The following is a 20,203-nucleotide window of genomic DNA, read 5'->3' as shown; positions in this document are numbered from 1 at the left end:
GGTAAAACCCCATGAATCCCAAGATCAGGGGACCCCTGACTTGACCCAGTATTTGGAATAAGAGCTTCCCTTTCAGTCCCTCCCACGGTGGTCACATGGGTCGGAAGCTGCTCATTACTAGCCAGTAGGAACGAAGCTCCAGGACAGATCTGGCGGACTTTGGAAGAAGGAGGGCCACGTCACAGAGGTCTGCCGGCCTCGTGTCCCCGGCCCCGACACCAGCCCCAGACTCGGGAAATAAGCCAGTCGTTTACCGCTACCATTTCTGCCTTCTCATTGCCCAGTCAGCATCCAGGCACTCATCTTAAAGTCGAGGTCATTTTAAAGACAGAAAATAAGAACACCCTCTTCACATGCAGACTTTTTAATAGCATGAAAGTGATGACCGAGAGGTCATCATCCCTCTCACACTCATATTAGTGTGGGTGATACGCACACCATTAATGGGACAAAACTCTCTTTGGGAAGCAGATGAGGAAGGGGTCAAGTTCATAAAGAAATGCAACAATGTCACATCAGTGCAACATCTGCCAACTCCCTCCGGCCATGGCCCCGTGGTCCCCATAGGTCCGTATCTTCGAGAACTTGTGATTGGTCCTTCAAGAACAAAACATTGAGCCGCTCTCCACATTTCTCAGGAGGAGTTCACACAGAAGACCATGGCAACGTCCTCTTTATAGCCTTCTCTGTTTGGATCGATGGGAAAGGTGAAACACAATAGGCTTTCACTCAACTCCAGAACTCTAGGATATCAACAAGAAGAACAACCCAGTGGGGTTGCCGCTGTGGACAGTACCTTCAGCTTTCCCAAAGCATTTTCACATTCATTTTAGTCAACGCAGACAAACTATATGGTTTACAAGCCAGAAAGTGAAAACCATGAGTGACTCATCCAGGATCATCCAGACAGGCTTGGACAATTGTGGCCAGACTTCTGGTTGCACAGTCCATGATCTGCCCTTGTAGCTTGCTGTGTTTATTCTGAGAGACCTTGTCCATAGTCACTCGGGCTTCTCATCAGCTAGCAATGCTATTTAGCTAGACATTCTTTTTTTTTTTTTTTAAAGAAAAGAAACACACTTCTTTGAAAAACATGAAAATTCTTCTTTGACAAGTACATGTAGATTAAAAAAATAAACGTAGCATCTATATTGCCGCTTTATGGATATCTCTTCCAGATGAAAAGACCCTGCTGAGGAACAGTTCATTGACCTCTCATTTCTATGTACACATAATACTCCTTACTAATAGCAGGACCTTCACACTGGGAAATTATTTGCTAAATATTTCCCACTGGCTCACAGCTTGGCCTGTCAATTTCTGCCAGATGTGAGACATCTGGACTGGTGCAACCAAACAGGACAAATTCAAAGAGGTGTATCCCAGATGTAGAAGAGAGGACACTCGTCCTCAGAAGTCTGTCACAGGGCCAGCTCAGAGTGTTCAAAGTTCCCATGACCCTGTTCCACCTGCATCTCACCATAGCTTTTATATGACTGAAAGGCATTCATGAGGTTGACCAGGTAGCCGCATAAAACACTAAGCTGACAGCCACAGAGAAGCAGTGATGTTTCCATGCTCCATTATCATGTGATGGTGCTCAAGACCCTGTGGCAGGGAGTAGTGTGGAACCCACTGTCAGGTGAAGGACTTCAGAAAAAGGTTTCCATCTGAGGGTGGGGTTCGTTCTCTCGTCCAGGCGGCATTCAGGCACACTGATCTGATATGCCATTGGCCTTGTAAAAACCAATGGAGATCCCACTCATACAGTTTCTGTTTTGGGAGGGGTCACTGGCCCTGAATGTTTGCTTGGGGAGGTGACTGGAAGAAAAGCTTGTTCTGTACCAGGTTTAGAAATATCTGGAAAAATACTCTGTAGTCGTGCAAACTTCTGTAAAAAAGGGAAATGAAAATAAGTTGAGAAATGAGTCATTGGGAAAAATTAGGCTGTTGTCACATCCTCCCCCGAGAGCTGGCTGGGCACATTGTGGAAGCACTTGCTACACTCACCACCCTGCATTGTTTACAAGCTATATACACTACTTTCCCGAATTTTCCAGATCTCATCAGTAGACTCAGATGCCTGACTTCAGTGCTCTCTCACCCCTCCTGAGCCAGTGCCTTTGGAAGCAGACATCTGCCAACAGAACCTGAAGGCAGCTGTCTTAAACGTACTGTCTGACCATCCTAGTTGTCTTCTTATGAATAAGCAACCTTGCCAACCAGCCTGCAAGCTCCAGGGGGCCAGGTTCATAACAGCTTTTTCTATCCCATGCGATAGCTAGCAGAATGCTTTGTCTATAGCAGGTACTCACAGGAGTCTTTTGTTTTATTTGTATATATCTGCATTTTTTAAAACTGTTTTAAATAAAGCTTCTACTTTCATGAAGGGTATATTTATCAAAGTCTCTATATTTAATGAATAGTACAACCAAAATTACATTCACCTTAAGAATCATTTTCAGATTAATTTATATAATCATTCTTTGATAAATTGGTAACATCCAGAAAAATCTTAGTATATTATTCAGGGATTCATTTCAAAGTCATGAGTATTGCAAAAATACATGTTTTCACCTTTGCCTGATTATGAAACACCAGTATTTCATTTTCTTCTGATTTAAAATGAACTGGTGATTTAAATTTTTATTCACACACAATAATTTATATAGTCATAGGATATGATGTGATATTTGTTGATTGAGTTTTAAAATGGAAATCGGAGACATGATTTACACAGTGAGAGGGACAGACAACTGAATACAAGGCTATAGTAGGTGACAGGAGCCAGCCCTGGGATGGCTCCAGGATGAGTCTATTCTGGTCCCTGTGTAGCCAGCCCTTCTGGTGGCTCTCCAGTTGGTCAGAGTCTCAGATGGACCTGCTCCCTGAGAGCCATGGTCAGTCCAGGTAAACAGCCAGGCAAAAATGGGATGAAGAGCTTCCATCCTGGAAGCTCCATCACTGGAGCCTGCAACCAGTATCTAAAGAGCATGTCAAGAATGCCCAGGAACTGCATGTTACCCTCCACTGCTGGGGACTCTGACTTCTTAGGCTCAAATCTTAAAAAGGATGGGAAACACAAAAATACCAGTAGAGCCACTAAGAGGAAACAGGCCCAGGACAGTGTGACCAAAGGGGACGACACGACACTGCAGCCAGGCCTCAGCCCCGGAGTGCTGGATGGTGACACTGTGCTCACAGGTCCTTCATGGGATTCTTTAGACTTTCCTACACAACCCACCTGCCTTACCTCACAGACTACACAGTGCTCCCCAGGGCTCGCTGAACCAAAAGGGAGCTGGGGGAATCCCAGTGAGCTTTCCAGTGTGGAGGCCTCAAAAGCCCGGCCCCGCCTCCCGAGGATAACCTCCCTCCATATCTTTCAGTGACGCACGCTGTCTACCAGTGTGGCCGCAGGGACCACGTCACAGCAAGAGGTATTTTGGGCAGACACTTACGCAGGTGAAAATGATGAGTGTCAGGTAGAAAATGACCAGAGAGAAGAGCAGCACCGCTTCAGCCCTGTACTTCCTGAAAGTTGATTCCGTAGCTTCCTTGGGGCATCCTTAAAAATAAAAGGAACCTATGAAGACATTCAGACTTTTCCAACCTGCTATGTTCCTGCTTCCTCTGGTCCTAGTATGCCCATCCCTGCCCTCAAATCTGTCAATCAGAAAAAACTAGTTGTGGTGACAGTGACACCAATCTTAAGAGCCTGTTGTCACATTGCCCTGGCATATGGGTGGGATGTCTGCTGAGCTTTTGAGGCCAATAACTACCTTAATGTCTTATGAGTAGGTAAACCCATTAGGCAAGTGACCTCAGACCAGGGCACTCAGACTAGGAAACAGGGCTGAGGATCTACCTGTCCTTATCTAAGAACTGCAACTAGAGTTCTGTTTTATTTGTCTTCTTGAGACAGAGTGTCATGTAGTGCAAGTTGGCCTTGATCTCACCGAGTAACAGAGATGACTCTGAACTTCTTGATCTTTTTACCTTCAAGTATTCAGATTATTGGCATCTGCTACTGTCCCTGGTTTTTATTGGTACTTCAAACTGAACCCAGAGAGTTTGTGTGTTGGTGAGCATTCTAACCATCACTGGTCCCTTGACTACAGTTCTCAGAGAAGGCCAGCAGCATAGGCTAGGGGGACCAGCTCCCTCGGGGTATGTGAGACTGTGGCTGTGGCCTGATGGAGGGCAGAAGGGAGGCCCCAGCCAGGAAAAGCCTGGGTCCCATTCAGGCACTAGCTGAAGTTTGGCCTGTGCTGCAGAGAGGTTGCCAATGGGCTTGGCTCACAGCCTGGCCAGGGGCAGGCAGCAGGCAGAGGATTCCAAGAAACTGTTCCCCTGAGTCATATGCATTTGAGATTGGATTCAAAATTGCAATGCAGCAGTCTAGAAACAGATTCCCACCAGGGTCTATAATTCAATGGAAAAGGTTGAGAGACATTCTCTTAGGGACCCCTAACAATGACTGAGTTTTCCGTCTACCTCGGGCGCTGTACTTAGCATCCTAATGTAATACCTCATTAAATTTAACGACAAACTCAGCGTACAGATGTCACTGCCCCCATTGGAGAGACGAGGCTTCGATTAAACAGTGACAAAACCAGCTATATTTCAGTGAGTGTCAGTGTTAACATCTGAGTCAAAGCTAAACCATTCATTCCTGTCTGACCCTTAACTTGGAGGCAATACTATGTTGGAAGACAAGATGGAAGGCAATCAGCTGCGCTTGTTCACATCCTCTTTGGCCCTCATAACTCTCTCTTGTTAAGCCATTCTCTTTTCTTATCCATTTGGACACTTGGGGAGGGTCTACTGTGCACTGGGAAAAGCACACGACAGGGAATTGCTTGCTCTCTGGGGAAGATGGGTATTCAGCGAATCCACGCATTGCATGGCAAGTGAACAGCGTATCATGGAGACAAGCAAACCGGGGCAGAGGACAGGACACTGACAAGGGTGTAGGGTTGTGTGTGTGTGTGAGTGTGTGTGTGTGTGTGTGTGTGCGCGCACGCGCGCACGCGCACGCATGCAACAGTGAGAAAAGTGCAAGCACTGAGTGGCCCTTTAAAAAGCAGTCATCTTAGTTCTAAGGCTTTAGATGACTGAGGGCTGTCATCTTAGTTCTAATAGCTTTCAGATACGTGACCCGAGGAGAGTATAACTGTTGTGTAAAACCAGGGCCTTACAGACAGCATGTTTGCCATTTTGGGTCTCAGTCCCTAGCAAACGTTGGGCAAGGGTCAATGCATAGATTAAGCCACACAAGGAAAAAAATTCTGACGCTCTTCAGAGGAATTCCCTTCCAGCCACGGGTGTCTTCCTAAGCTGCGGGGTCAGACTCTGGAGGCTCCTACAGGCCCGGTCTGTGAGGAGAGGAGTGAGGTGAGCTCACCTGTCACCTTCAGAACCACGGTGCCGCTGAGGTTGCGCTGCCCTCCCAGCTCCTGCAGTGCGCACCTGTAGGTACCAGAGCTGCAGAGCGTAGTGTTTTGGATAGTCAGAGAATAAGACTTTTTCCTGGGGGCCTCGAAGGAGCTGTTTTGCCGGCTCTGGGGTAGCTCCAACCTCTCATTGCCACTCTCTGAGAGCTGTGAAGAAGCAACAAATAGGAGTCACACTCCTGACAGACTGCCGTGAAGGTTTACAACTTGTTTTCACAAAACCATCAAAAATGTATGTTTTTCAAGCAAGACAGGGTGCTTCCCCCCCACACACACACACCCCGGTATGTGTGAATTCCAGAGGACAAGAAGAAAATCTTCAAGATAAACCTCTCTAAGGCTCTGCTTGCTTTGAAACAAGATCAGACTTCGCCTTGTGATTGGAGCACGGTAACTTAACCTCCATCCTGCAGGGATGAGGGAGGGAGTCACTGAGGGGGCGGAGGGGGGGGGGTCGGGGGTGACAGGGGCGCAATGTGCTTCCCTCTGGATTGGAGTTGTTCTCTTTTAAATGGTCTTTTGTTATCTCCAGATGCTAACTCACCCACTAGCTGCGTCTTGATTTTGGATGGCAGCATTTTCCTTGGAAACCTTCCTAAATCTGTTTTTAAAAAAAAACACTGCCAGCCAACTCAGCTACACCCAAGGTGCAGATGAATAAAGGCCCCCGCTAACGAGCACCCTCGATGTTCGAGGTCATGGATGACGTAGAAGCTGACCCTGCTTTCTTTCTTTATCCCTCTCCTGAGGCAGGAAGATGCTGAGGAGCATGCCGTGAGCAGGTTTTGTGAGTCACATCAAATAGCGTCCAGACAGTGACAGGCAGTCCTGACGGGCTGGGTGCCCAAACTAGCCACGCAATCCAATTGGCTCAATCCCTGAGCTATCTTGGGGACTGAGCCATGGGTTGTTTTCAGCGCCTCCTACTCGAAGACGTGATATTCACCACATTCCACATGCGCTCTCTTTCCCATACGCATCTTAGGGTGTATGTGTCTGAGCATGCGTGTATGGATGTTTTCGTTAGGCAGGTCCATGTATGTGTGTAGACGCTGGGACGACCCAAGCCACATTCCTCCAGTGAGATCTGCTTTGTTTTCTGGCACAAGGCCTCTCACTGGCCTGAAGCGTTCCACGTTCGCTAGACCGGCTGGCCAGTGAGCCCGAAAGCTGGCCACGACACGGGGTCTACAGCCACCCTTGCAAAGCCTGCGCATGCTCATCTTAGCTTGCCAGTTGGTCCCCCACTGAAATGGCTCCCGGCACATCCAACCTTAGACGCCGCGGCACACCGTTGTCTTTTATAAGATTCACACTCAAGAAATGTCCAAATAATTTTAAAAAAATAATAATAATAATAACACCAAAAACCTTTCACAACATTTTAAATAAATTTAGGACTTGGTATTGGGCCACACGAAAAGCTCTTCAGAGCAACAGGTTGGACACGCTTTCATTGAAAAGCCTCCAAAACAGAATTTTTGGTAACGGTGAAACATCAGTCTGGCAGGTCAGCATTCCTAGACAGCCTGGAACGGCCCTTTGCTGCTTGGCTGGGGACCAGTAGGAGGCCTTGGGACAAATAGCATCCCTCACCTATCCCGACTATCATAACAGACCCCAAGAGTCACTGTAGCAAAAGGGACAGATCACCAGATCCTCTGTGCCACAGTGAAGAGTGAATTCTTCAGCATTTGGAGAGGATTCTGGAAGGGAACTAAGTAACTAACGGGTTGGGCGGGGTCACGCTGTGGGGGAGGGGGAATGCACAAGCTCACTTTGGTGTGTGTGCACAAGCACAGACGCACACACTCTGGCTCTCGGGTCTGTTTGACTTTGGAAGCCAAGCATTGCACAAGGCCACCCGGCTTTAATCCAGCTTTCAGCGTGCCGACATCGCTGTGCAGCGGCCTGCAGAGACATCTACTGGCAGATTTACGCTCACTCCCAGGAGCAGGCTGAAAAGAATAGCTCTCCTCGGGCGGTCAGTGAACGGAAATCCTGCTTCTTGACAGTCCTTCCTATTTTTAAAGGCTCCTTACAAAATAACCAAGAATCTTCATGAGGAATCTAAAAGATTGGGGCTTTTGGAGGTTCAAAAATACAGCAACAGCGGGGCTGGGGACCCGGTTAAGTCAGCAGATTGCTTGCGGTACAAGCATGACGACCTGAGTTCAATCCTCAGCCCTGACGTATGAAGAGCTTGGTGTGGCAGGATATGCCTATAATCCCTGTGCTGGAGACATAGAGAAAGGAGGACCCTGGGGCCTGAGAGCCAGTCACTTTAGTCAAACTAGGTTGCTCCAGGTTCAATAAAAGACACTGTCTCAAAAAGTAAGGTGCGGAATGCTTGAGTATCACCCAACCATGACTTCTGGTCTCCACACTCAAGTATATACATTCGCACATACACAGGAGCATGCTTACCCACAAATCCATGGGAGGTGGCTGAAGAACCTTCAGGGAGACAGAGAACATCCAACTGATTCTAGAACACATGAAGCTGGCTCCTTGTGGCTTATCCCTCTCCCCACTACTGACTACCCAGCAGAGCCAACCTTACGCCAGCTGCCACCTGACCTCTTTGAGCTGACTAACCCACCTCAGCCTCTGCATAGCCCTGATCAGCGCTCCAGCCATCTCTTATTCTAAATCAATCCTCAATGGCAAATATGGCTGTAACAGTTACTGAGGGATGACCTGCCTCTGCTTTCCTCCTGGGTAGCTTCTTGTCCATCAAAAGGGCCTCCCCAGGCCCCCCAGATCAGAAAGCATGCAAAAAAGTCCAGATCAAAACCTACAGCACTCCCTGGAACTGGTGTATAAGTGATGATGCCATTTTCATAAAGCTAGATGCTGGGAGTTGAGGATCAGGCAGCTGTTGGAGATCAGGGCTGATTGGCAGTGGCCTTCTATCTATCTGCAGAGGAGGTCATTTAGAAATAAGGCAGCTCCAACAGCAAGGAGTACCCTTTGCAGTCAGATTTCTATAGGCTTCTGGAACAGGTCTAGGTATTTTGTTCCAGCTGCTTATAAGTAGCAACACAAAAGCCAGCTGAGACGGTAAGGACAGAGGGAGGAAATGAAGGGTGTCACAGAACAAGGCTGTTGGCACAATTGCCTGCCAAATTCTGCCTTGTCGAATCATCACAGCCACCGGTGGAATCACATCCAAACACCTCAGCTCTCAGGGGTCTCCTCCAAAGACCCTTTCTTCTCAGTGCCGCAGAGAACCGGTGCCAGAGAGCTGGCATAACCCAGGAACTCTTGCCAAATGAGTGATGAGTGACAGCACTCTGCTTGATAACCAACCCCAATGGCGACAATGGTGTCTTGTCTTGTCCATGGGATTTGGTTTGACTCTCTCAGTGGGTATCTGAAATCAGAGGTAGAACTGAACCTGTCTGTGGAAAGGTACAGTGGTTTTCTCCAGTACAAACCCGCTCAGAACAGGTTGGTGTCTAAACCAAGTGTAGGTTTTCTGCTCACATTTTCAAAGTATCAGGATAAAAGATTCATTCTTACTGTGGTCCTTAGTAATGTCAGCACAAAAAGCGTGGATCTTTCTCTCTCTCTCTCTCTCTCTCTCTCTCTCTCTCTTCTCTCCCTCTCAGTAAGTCATCTATTCCCTTTTTTTCAATCACTTTATAGTTTCTCTTTGGCATATCCAAACTGCTAGCATCACTACTCTTGTGCGTTGGGCCCATTATTAAGTAAAGTATGGGAGACTTGAATGCAAGCAACCCGATACTAGGTGTACCTGACAACCACAGGGACTACTTAGTAACCCCGACTGGATACAGAGGGGTGATTCACACCCCAGCCAAGACACGGTGGGAGGTTTCTATCGTGCTTCTCAGAACGGCAGTGCATCTGGAAATGCTCTGCAGCCCTCTCCTAGTTCCATGTTCCAGAATGAGCAACGTTCATTGCCCTTCCTTTTGTTATTTTAAGATGTAACTATCCAAAGATAGACCTTTTCATGTGACTCCACCTGAGAAATGCAGGATCTCCCCCCTCGTGTAAACATAGCAACCATTTTTATGTTTGTGTCACATACTCCAAACCTGAGTGTAGCGCTATGGGTACCCGGGAAACCCTTATGAAAAACTTCAAGTGATTCTCAAAAGACCTGTGGCCGGGCACATGGCATCTTGCCATGTCTAGCGTTGGCTGAAGCAGCACCAGGGGCTGACGGAGATGTTCCAGAGGGAGGAGAAAGGTAGAATAGCAGATGGACCAGCCCACTCTTTGCTTTGTTTTGAGTTCTTATGAGCATTTGGAGCTGGCTCAAAACCAACCACTGGCAAGAGCAGCTTTTTAAACATTCCAAGTCTAAAAGTGTTTTATTGCTTCTCTGCAAAAGCATTTTAGGAAATAGTAATTTATAACAAAAGGAACCCTCCGATCCATTCACAGGCGAGCGTAATTGACGGGAACTGTTTAATGCACACTCAGTGATGCTAATATTGCCGTACAGCATGTGAAAGCACAACATAATTTGGGCAAATTAATTTCTCAAAATGCTCATTCCAATGCTGTCTTAAATACCCACGCTCTGTGGATTAACTTTTATGCTGACAACGAAACTTTTTTTTATTGAATTAGGAAAAGAGAGAGAGAGAGAGAGAGAGAGAGAGATCCCATTTTCAGAAAGCCTAGGGACTTTGCTTGCCTCAAGGCCTCTAATCTGAATAAATGACTTAAATATCAAATTCTTTCTCTGAGACAGAGATTTGACCTTAAGGAAACCACAAGACCTAAATCAAACTGAGCTTTCTCTTTAATTTGCTGAATACAACATCAAGTAAACACAAGTACTAATTTTAAGGGCATGTGAATTAAATAGATTTCTTATTGATGGTCAAATTTGAATGAGCACAAACTAAATAAATAATGCTGGAATAGCACCCATATTTCAACTAAGAATTTGTTTTGTCAAGTGTTTTTAAAACAAATTTATATGATTTTGTTCAAATATGCGACAACTAATCAGGCCTGGTGGGACACCCTGTGATCCCAGCTCCTCATAAGGCTGAGATGAGAGGATCACAAGTTCAAGGCCAGCTTAGCCAACTTTTGGAGACCGTGTCTCAAAATAAAAAGTGTAAAAGGCACTTGGGGGCTGGAGAAAGGGCACAGTGGATAAAGTGCTTCCTGTGCAAGTGTGAGGTGATGAGCTCATACCCCCAAACCCCGTGCAAAAGCTAGGCACGCCTGCTACCCCAGTACTGAGACAGCAGAAGCAAGTGATCCCCAGGGACTTAGCTAAAATGATAAGCTCCAGATTCAGTAAAGAAACTTTGTTTCAAGAAAACAAGGCGGACAGTAATCGAGGAAGGCATCCTAGGTTCAGCCATTAGCGCCCACAAGCATAGGGACAGATGCATAAGTACACACACACACACACACACACACACACACACCCCGTGTGAATTTCCTAGAAATGATCAAATCCAATTATTAAGGCAACATTTCTCTTCCTACAGCAAACAAGGAGTTTTGATCACAAACTTGAAGTCTGAGCTCATCAGAATGTTAGATCTGCTAAAAAATGTGATCGAAGCTTGGTGAAAAGAAACACTTCTTTGGAGGGAAAAAATAACACAGAATTTAAGCATTTCGCTTACCAGTTTGATAAGCCATATGTAAAGAGGGAAACTTCGAGTGTTTAAAGGTGTCGTTGCAATAATCTGATGTATCCCGAGCATTCTGGAACAGCTTTTTGTTAATTGCATTCCTTGTGCACTAACATTCATGTACTTCGGTTTCTAACTCAATTAAAGTGCTAATATAATCCCCATTCATCATAAAAACAGCTCTTTATAATGTGCAAAATAGTTTGGCTCCAAGGTTGATGTCATAATGAGGATAAAATGTGTGAGCATTAATGTCGGCATTTTTTTCTGAGTGTAGTTTTATTAGAAAAATGATTTTCTGCTTTGAAATGTGCTGGGTCTGACAGACAGAGTCAGATTTATGGCTCTTAACAAGAGTTATGAACATGGCAGAGGCAGCCTAATTAAGAACGCTGGCTTTGGAGTAAGAGCCATCTCCAGCCCTACCACTGGTCCTTCTGCTCTTGGCCAACTAGCCAAGCAGCTCTGGGGTAGTTTGTGCCCACAGGAGCCAACAGTGACCACATCTTATAGAAGCAGCGTTAAGATATTTATGAAATTGTACACACACCCCTAAGTATGGTACCAATCAGATTCAAAGCCCTAAAGATACTATTTTCTTAAAAAAAAAAAATACATAGCCAGTGTTTCATTCAGCACACTAAACAGTTCATTGCACACAGGAAGGATTCAGAACGTACGCTCTGAATAAATGAATGAATTTGTGAAATAATGAGAATATGACAAGCACATTGGCTTTCAAATCAAAAAGTCCAAGCTTCTGCGCTAGCTAACCGGGTTGCTTTCAGTCACTCGCTTCGTCTCTGTGTTTTATTCCCTTGTCTAGAAGGAATATATTATAAAAGTCAAACGAGGAGCATGCATGGCCATTGTGGAGTTGGGAGAACAGAGGTAGAAGCTGCTGCTGTAGATGTTTGCTTCCTTCAAGTTCATCCTTCTTGGCTTCTTTCTGATAAAATTACCTTGGAAGTCCCAATTCGCTGCTCTAGAGAAAAATCTCGTGTGTGTGTGTGTGTGTGTGTGTGTGTGTGTGTGTGTGTGTGAGTGACATCAGCATGTGAAGACTAGAAGACAGTCTTGATTGCCCTCCCTCTTTTGGCACCATCTAATATTATTTTCTGTTTGTCTCTTGAGATAGAGTCTCCCATTGTTCTAGGGCTCTTCTGATTGGCCGGGCTGGCTGGTGGCTAGTAAGCTTCAGAGAGCTACACCTCTCCACTCTACTTATTTCACTAGTTCTGGGAATCAGACTCTCTCATGTTTCCACAGCAAGCACCTCACTGACTAAAGCATCTCTCCAGACCTATACAAAGAAATTTGTTAGCTGCCCATACTGTGTCCAAAACACAATAGAACTCTGATTGTGTCAAGTATCATTAGAAGAAAGTGGAAAAATCTTTTGAAGCTGGGGCAATGAACCTTTCATTACTCACACCGACCCTCCTGAGGCTGTCATCCTGTAAGTGCCTACTGGACTCTGAGTTCATGTCCTTCAAGGAACCACACAGAACCCCTTGAGTCTAGAGGAGGCCCATTTGACTCTGGCCTGGCATCCTGGGACCTCAGAGACTGGCTGTGATTGGCATAGAGTGTAATCATAGCCACTTAAGAATAGCCAGATGCTTGTCCTATTAGAAGAAAAACCTACACAGAAAAAAAATATGCAAGTGTGTTTACCAGCTACTATTTCCCTGACAGGGGGAAGCTAGCAATAAAACTAATTTATAGGTTGGGAAAGATGAGAAATGGAATGTCACCAAGCCCAGGGGATAGTCACATAGCTCTAAGCCCAGCTTTTCCTAAGAAAAGGGAACTGTGTTGTCTTATATTTATGATGGGAACGTGAAAAAATGAGAAATCTAAGACATCATGTATAAGTCAACATAGTTCCTTTCTTTTAAGACAGAACTGCAATTCCTTGTAACAGAAAGTCTTAGCTGATGGAGCACAGACATACACAGGCCACACTGCATACGGGTGGCACACAGGGAACTCAGCTCATGGGGCCCAAGTTTCTGCATCAGGCCCACTCATTTGCCTCCTCTCCTCAAAGAATGGCACTCCAGAGCTGAGCCAGAGAGTCGGGTCCAAGGTGACTGCAGGCAGCTTGGGGCAACTAACGTCTTCCTTTTCCAGGGGTTCCTCTCCATCTGGACCTAGACTCGGCAGCCATCAGCTCTTTGGAGAACTCAGATGAGAACACACAGGAGACTCATGAGTCCTGCAAGAAACCGTCACACGATGCTACCACACCCTGGTCTTCCAAGTGCATCTCCATGCAAAAAACAAACAAACAAACAAACTACAACAACAAAAACCTTCCAAGAATCCGAAAGCACGCTTAGGAGTGTGAAGGAGTGTTATCAGGGAAGACTGTTTGGCCCGGCTCTGATTTGTGCCTAGGAATGTTGATACTAAAGTTAGAAAAGCTGGGAAGAGCTCAGCCAGTTCAAGCACTGAGTGTACACATCACATCCCCAGCCTCTGTGCTGAAAACCAAACCAAACCAACCAACCAATCAACAAACAAAACTGAGTGAAGCAGTGGATGTCTGTAATCTCAGCCCTGTGGAAGGTGGACAGAAGAATCCCTGGGGCTTTCTGGTTCCAGGCTCTGTAAGAAACTCTGTCGAAAACCAGACGAGGTGATGGCGAGTGATCACCAGACAAGGTAAGTCTCTAGTCTCCATACCCATGCACACAGACACACACACAGACACACACAGACACAGACACACACACACACACACACACACACACACACACATTTAGAATTATTGCAGAAGTACCCAGAAAGAGATTATGGAAGCAGTTTTAGGCAGAGAAACCCTTTTTTGGATAATGAGTTTGATTTCATTGCATAAAATGCCTATGTCACTGATTCCCTCCTGCAAACTTCTCTTTTTTTTTTTTTCCATGCTGCGACATAACCAAGAATAAACTAAGGGAACCCAGTCCTCATGTGATTCAGGTTCCCCCTTGTATTCGTGGAAAGCATGTGGTTTTTTGTTTGTGTAGCTCTTCAACTTTCAGCCACCCAATTTCTACCCTGCAAAGGACATAAACAATGCTACTGTTCAGCCATGTCCAAAGCCTCAAGGAGCCATCGTTCTAGTCAGGCTGAGACTTCTGCTCTGAGGTAGACTCATCCTTCCTTGACCACACAGACAGAAATGGTGATGGAGAAAACCCAGGGAAGCAAAGATGTGCTCTAGCCTTCGATGAGGTAACCTGATGGTGATCCCAAAGATTTGTCTCTCAGGTGAATTACATTCTTTCCATCACCATGAGAAATGTGCTCTTTCTTAGATTTGCATATCATTCTCTGGGCTGAAACGCCTTCAACGGCTCACTATGACGGAGACTGTGCCCTTGGACTCATCATCATTTGACACTCAAGTCCTTCATATCACCTTGTGTCCTAGCATCACCCCTAGGCACAGATGCTGTATCATTTTCATCTCTAGATCACTAGTTACCTCGCTTGCACCAAAAGTGTTTTGTGGTACAAGGTACGCCCTTGTACGTGTGGCACTCATCAAATGTTTGCCTCGTCTCTGAGTGCGGACATGGATGTGTGTACAGACGTGTGTTCATGTGTGTGGACATCACATGTCTTCCTCTATCACCCTCCACCTTGTCTGTCAAGGGTCTCTCAAAGAATCTGAAGCTCACAGATTTGACTAGGTTGCCTGACCAACAAGCTTCATGGATCGGCCCATCTCTGGCCATGTACACTGTCTTCACAGACCCTTGTCACTGAAGCTGCTTTTTTACATGGGTGCTGGGGCTCGAAAGATAGGCCCTCACTTTTTCATGACAGGAACTTTGCTAACTGAGCCATCTTCTCCATGTTGATTTTGGGAAAGCATGTTCTTAGATTGCCTCTTAGAATCAAGGAAACTCAGCAAGTGGTACCTGTTAGCTCGTGGGTAGGCCCTTGAGGGATGGCTTCAACTCTGATCCCTCACGAGGCTTGCTGCTCATTTCAGAGACCCTGCCTTTGGAGCTCAACATTGCATACTGGTGGCGACGTGAAATACAGCTCCTTTCATCAAGAGTGACCACCATCCACGGAGATCAAAACCAAGGCCAAGCAACCCTGGTGTGGTGACTAGCCTAGAGCTGTCAGTTAGCCTGATCGCCAACATTGCCCCCAGCAGAAATAGCAGAAATAGAACACTGCACTGGACCAGAGTACCCATGATCTACCCTAACCAGGGATTTTCTAACTCCAAAATTCAAGTGTGACCCATTCTCTGAAATCACTGTCCCACTTCCCCTTTCTCCCTTCCTGGGCAATCAGTGTAAAGAGAGCATGTCTTGTGACATGACGCATGCCTGTCCCCACCCCCGCAGTATCACCCAGAGGCCACATCAGATATCCCCTTTCACTTTGCCTCAATGTAGGTTGGTCAGGGCTCCTAGTGTGACCCTGGATGGCACTGTACCTGCTGAGTAAATGACTCCTCTTTGTTAGTGGAGAAGGACACAAGCCATGGCCAAAGTTGCCCATTCAGAGCTGCATTCTCACTTCAAGCCTACTACGGCAGCTTTGTGGAGGCGCAGGGACACTCCACAAAGTATAGACACACCCCCTCATACAGAGCCTTGTATTCAGTGCGTACATGATGACTGGGCCCTGTCCTCTGAAATCACATGTAAACAAATGCCATGGCCCACAGCAGAAGAGTGATGGATCAAAGCACATTTGCCTGTGTTCTCAAACTACCTCCCTCCACCCAAACTGCAGTCTATCGTGACTTTAAAAACTAAACTGAGTTATAGCTCAGATGGCTACAATCTTAGCGATTTCTCTATTTCTTCACCACCATCATTCTGCTTTAAAAGGTAGCAAGTGGGGGAGCTTTTGGGGAGCCCAGTTAGGAGGGCACTGGGCCACAGAAGGGCTGTGCTAGAAGGAACTGGGCTGCTGTCGGTTGCATTTAGCTTTGCCTTTGATGTTCTCGTCTCTACAGAGTCTCTCCAGCCTCCCCCTTCACCACAGCTTAGAAACAAAGACTAACACTCTTCCTGACAGACTCATCGGTGTCTGCACAGACACTAACTGGACTCCATCTGAGTGCAGCTTTTGGTAAAAGGCAAATAAGTTTTTAAAGATATGGTTTGAGCACAAGCCATCAGTGCCAACTGGCTAGTGTCGGGATGTTCTATGGAACCCCAGGACTAAATGGGAAATGAAATTTGAAGCCATGTGTAACCCTCATTGTGATAAGCAGAAGGCCTGCAAGAATGTGATTCAGTGTGGTGGACAGTGAAATCTCACTCCAAGAGGCTCTGCTCTGCTTGAACTGATCCCAACAGGAAACAAGTTTTACAATGCCAGGACAGAGATGAAAAAAGGGAGGTGAGAAGAGCGAGGCTGGCCTTTGGTTCTGAGTTTAAATCCCCTTCCTCACAGTCCCCCAGAACATATTACAAGAAAACCACCCAAACAAGCAAACAAAAACAAACCGAGATGCTTCATCCATAAAATGAGGCCTTTCAGTATCTCACCACTGGCCTTATTTTTAGACTTCTCTGTCTATTTGTGTTCTATAAGCAACAGCCATGCAAATGTATTAATTATCGGGCATGAAAAGAACAAATATAATAGGATGTGTCCAAAAGTCCTGGAAGAAATAACACATTTGGGTGTCAAGGTATTTGTCGTGGGCAGGCACAGCACAGCACAGCTGCTCCTCCAGCAGCCACGCCCATGGAGGAGGAGATGAGTCTAGACAGCGCCTTTCCCTTTTATCATCAGAGCTTCATTCATATTTAGCAAGCAACTCTACCATCCCCCTCTTTTTTTTTTTTTTTTTATATAGAAAAAAATTTTAAGAGACCTTCAGGCCAGATCTCGCAAGGACTGTGTCCAATAAACAAGCACATACATTGCAGAGTTACATCATCGGCCGACATCCAAGGCGAGGTCAAAGGCTAATTGCTATGATTTACTGAACCATTCCAAACGACCCTGTGCGAGGAGATTTAACTTGACAACTGTTTGAACTTCACAGTCTGAAATTTCATCTACTTGTTTCATGAGTACTTTTTAATTACTCCCCTGGGGATATTAATGATGCTTTCTTTCTTTTTTTTTTTTTTAATTACAGTCTGGGAAGGCTCGTGGCTTTATGTTTTGTCCCCTCCTTGAGATGTCTACGTCCACTGTCTGGCTGGCTCAGGGACACTTCACTTTTCTTTACGCAAAGTAATTAAAAGAGAGAATCGAGATATCAAGATAGTCCAACAACCCAAGTTTCAGAATCTGACAGCTTGGTTCAGAGCCCACTCATTTTGTTCCCCTGAGCTCTGTCTCTTCACCTTTAAAGTAGGAACAGGCATAGTTCTGGCCCCTTAAGCCCATACTGTTCCGGAAGACAGAGGTCGATGATATATGTAAATATTTATTCCTACAGTCTGCCATATGGTGAGCACTCAAATACTGTTTTTACAATATTTTTAAAGTGCTATTGTTTTGACTACTCAAACAATTTTTGGGCTCCTGTTCTCTGAGCTCACAGTGAAGGAAGGAGAAACAAAGAAGCAACAGGAACACATAAACAGAGAGAGAGAGAGAGGGAGGATAAAGAGTGCTATACCGCCCTACACAGCCGTATCCTGAGGTGTCCATGGTGCCATATTGCTCATAGTCAGCTTAGTTTTAGTAGCAGGGTAGACACTGGGCGCTGGGCAGAGGGCAAAAGGCTCTGGTGCAGCCATCATCTTTGGGGATTAACAATCCAGTTGGTTGACTTGTTTGGTTTCATACCTGGGACCTTTTGTGTGCTAAGCAGGCACTGTAGCACTGGGGGATGGTGAGCTGCCATCCTCCAGCCCAGATAATTGGCTAAAGGGGGTAAACACCACACACACACACACACACACACACACACACACACACACACACTTCCTATGCTGCCTTGCAAGTTTAAACACCCATACGTACACAAGCTCTCGCTGGATCCTTCATAGTGGGGAGAAGGCAGCCCAAACTGAGGACAGAGGCTTCCTCCTCGGAGGTAAATCAGGGAGCTACCCCCAGAGATTTAACTCATTTGCCTTAAAATGGAGGTGGCCTGTCTCAGAACCTCACTTAAAGAAGGGGTACAGAGGCCAGCTCTATTAAATTACAGCAGCTGGGCTGTAAAAGACCGCAGGAATTACAATTTTGGAGTCGGAGACGAGAAGCCTTTCAAACGTCTCGCCTTGTGCAACTCAATTTCCCACCACAGGGGCAAAGATGCTTTCTCTGTTTGGGCCTCAGGCTCCAGCACATTCCTTTGGAAGTCCTCATTCATGGCGCGAAGTACACCTAGGGACTGCCAAGCAGCAGCAAGGTTGAGGAGAGGCCATGCCCTGGCTGCCAAGAGATGACGCTCCTCACTAGCTCCTGTGGCCAGCCTAAGCCGCCTGAGACCTCCCTCTCAAATATCCTTCTCCCCGCTGTGTTTTTGAAGGTGTCATGGCCACAAGGTAAAAGAAATCTGGAGTCTAGGGACATGCTTCCTGTCCCGTGCCCAAATCTAGGCCCACGTTGCTTTCTCTGCAGCCCTCTGGCTGCACCCACAGGTGCCTTGCTGCCTGGATCCGATCCCTGGAACCCCTCTGGTGGGATCATTTAGGACAAGCCGCCTTTGATCATGATCTGCCGGGAAACTAACATAAGGGGGCTCGGGCCCTGGACGCAGATGAGGCGCGGGGGAAGTCGGTGGGATGTCAGAAATGGCTCGAGTGCCCAACCCGGGGCCCCGGGAGACTCCGTCCCTCGGGTGTCTGCTTCCACTGTCCCGGCAAGAAACCGCGCAGACATCGCCGCGCTTACCTTAACCCAGGACACCGCGTAGGAGAGCTGTGGGTCCCAGGGCGCTGTGCACGGCAGGTCCGCCGTCTCGGAGCAAGCCACCGTCACCTCCCGCATCGCCATCGCGGGCGCCAGGCTGCAGGCTGTAAGAAAGAGGGAGAGACAGACCGGCGTGAGCGAGGCCACCCAGGCGGGGTCGCGGACAGCGTGGGGCGACGGGCTCGGAGGGGACCGTACCGCAGCCTAGGAGCAGGAGCTGGAGGCCTTGCGACATGGCTGGAGCGCTGCGCCACCGTCCGGGCCGCCCTCCTGGGCGCGCGCCGCGCTCTTGTACCCGCGCTTGGGACTTCCCCGCGCGCCGGCCCCGGGGACTCCCCAGTCGGAGGAGGCGGGTGGCCTGGTCCCCGCCCCGCGCGCGTCCCCAAGTCCGCGTCGCTGCGGCTGCGGCTGGCCAGCGGCGACAAGCAGTTCCGCGGAACGGCCCCGCGCCCTGCGGCTTCGGAAGCCGCGATGGCACGCGCGGCACCGGCTCGGTGACCCTCAAACCCAGGCCATGCCGCTGCTCAATACCCATTCAGAGAGGCCGGGCAGCTTCCTCCGGAGCCCCGGCTGTGGCGACGTTGCTCCTCTCCAGATTTTGTGATAGGGACAGACACCCCAGACTTCCAGAGAAGTGGCACAAGCCTGCAGTCCTCAGCTCTCTGCCCTCTTTCAGGTTATCACCGGGCCTTGTTTGCATTGTTTGAGCAAAGGAGATCTTTTTTCATACTAAAGCATTAATCACACACACACACACACACAAGTTCTTTTCTCTTTTCTTTCTTAGAGAACTCTGTCTAAAAGAAGATTGAGGCCATCTGCACCAGCTCCAGAGGGAGGAGGGGCAGAAAGACTTCAAGTGCCAGAGGTCTGGAAGGATCAGGGTGACACTGTCGTGGCTTCTGGACATGACAACGGGTGCGCTCTTGAAGTCACAGGAGCGGTGATGATCTGCACAAGCTGGAGGCGGCCAACCTTTCAGCGCAGAGGGGGGAAGGAATTCGCAAGCTCTCACCCCTAACTGAGGAGCTGTGGGCAGTCTATGGCTTCCGGGGGAGGGAGAACCCGTTTTCTTTAAAGGTGTCCACCCTCTCTGCATGTCAACCATTCTCCAGTGGATGCCCACATCCAGAACTATACAGCCACCTCAAATTAGATCATTAAAAAAAAAAAAAAATCAAGTCACCTCTAATTCATCCAAAAGCAACTCCCCCCTTAACATTTCAATGTCCTGACTTCTATGCCTACATATAAATTTTA

The 20,203-nt window shown here is 47.3% G+C and overlaps 1 protein-coding gene across 2 annotated transcripts; it reads right to left on the bottom strand.

Moving 5' to 3' along the window:
• Window positions 1–348: 348 nt before the first annotated feature.
• Cd83 (CD83 molecule) lies at window positions 349–19,613 on the bottom strand. 2 transcript variants are annotated; one of them, XM_021630286.2, is made up of 5 exons: window positions 19,142–19,442; window positions 18,926–19,047; window positions 5,408–5,603; window positions 3,462–3,568; window positions 349–1,891 (listed from the first exon to the last, which is right to left on the bottom strand). In XM_021630286.2, exons 1-5 carry the CDS (start codon window positions 19,176–19,178, stop codon window positions 1,763–1,765), a joined length of 591 nt encoding a protein of 196 aa, XP_021485961.1. In that variant the 5' UTR covers window positions 19,179–19,442; the 3' UTR covers window positions 349–1,762. The 2 variants fall into 2 exon arrangements, with proteins under 2 accessions (XP_021485961.1, XP_021485966.2); XM_021630291.2 differs by lacking the exon at window positions 349–1,891 and having other exon boundaries at window positions 3,482–3,568; window positions 5,415–5,603; window positions 19,142–19,613.
• Window positions 19,614–20,203: the final 590 nt, after the last annotated feature.

Source organism: Meriones unguiculatus, chromosome 19 (assembly GCF_030254825.1).
Source record: "Meriones unguiculatus strain TT.TT164.6M chromosome 19, Bangor_MerUng_6.1, whole genome shotgun sequence".
Classification (NCBI taxonomy): domain Eukaryota; kingdom Metazoa; phylum Chordata; class Mammalia; order Rodentia; family Muridae; genus Meriones; species Meriones unguiculatus.
This window is presented reverse-complemented; position numbering and strand designations above follow the sequence as displayed.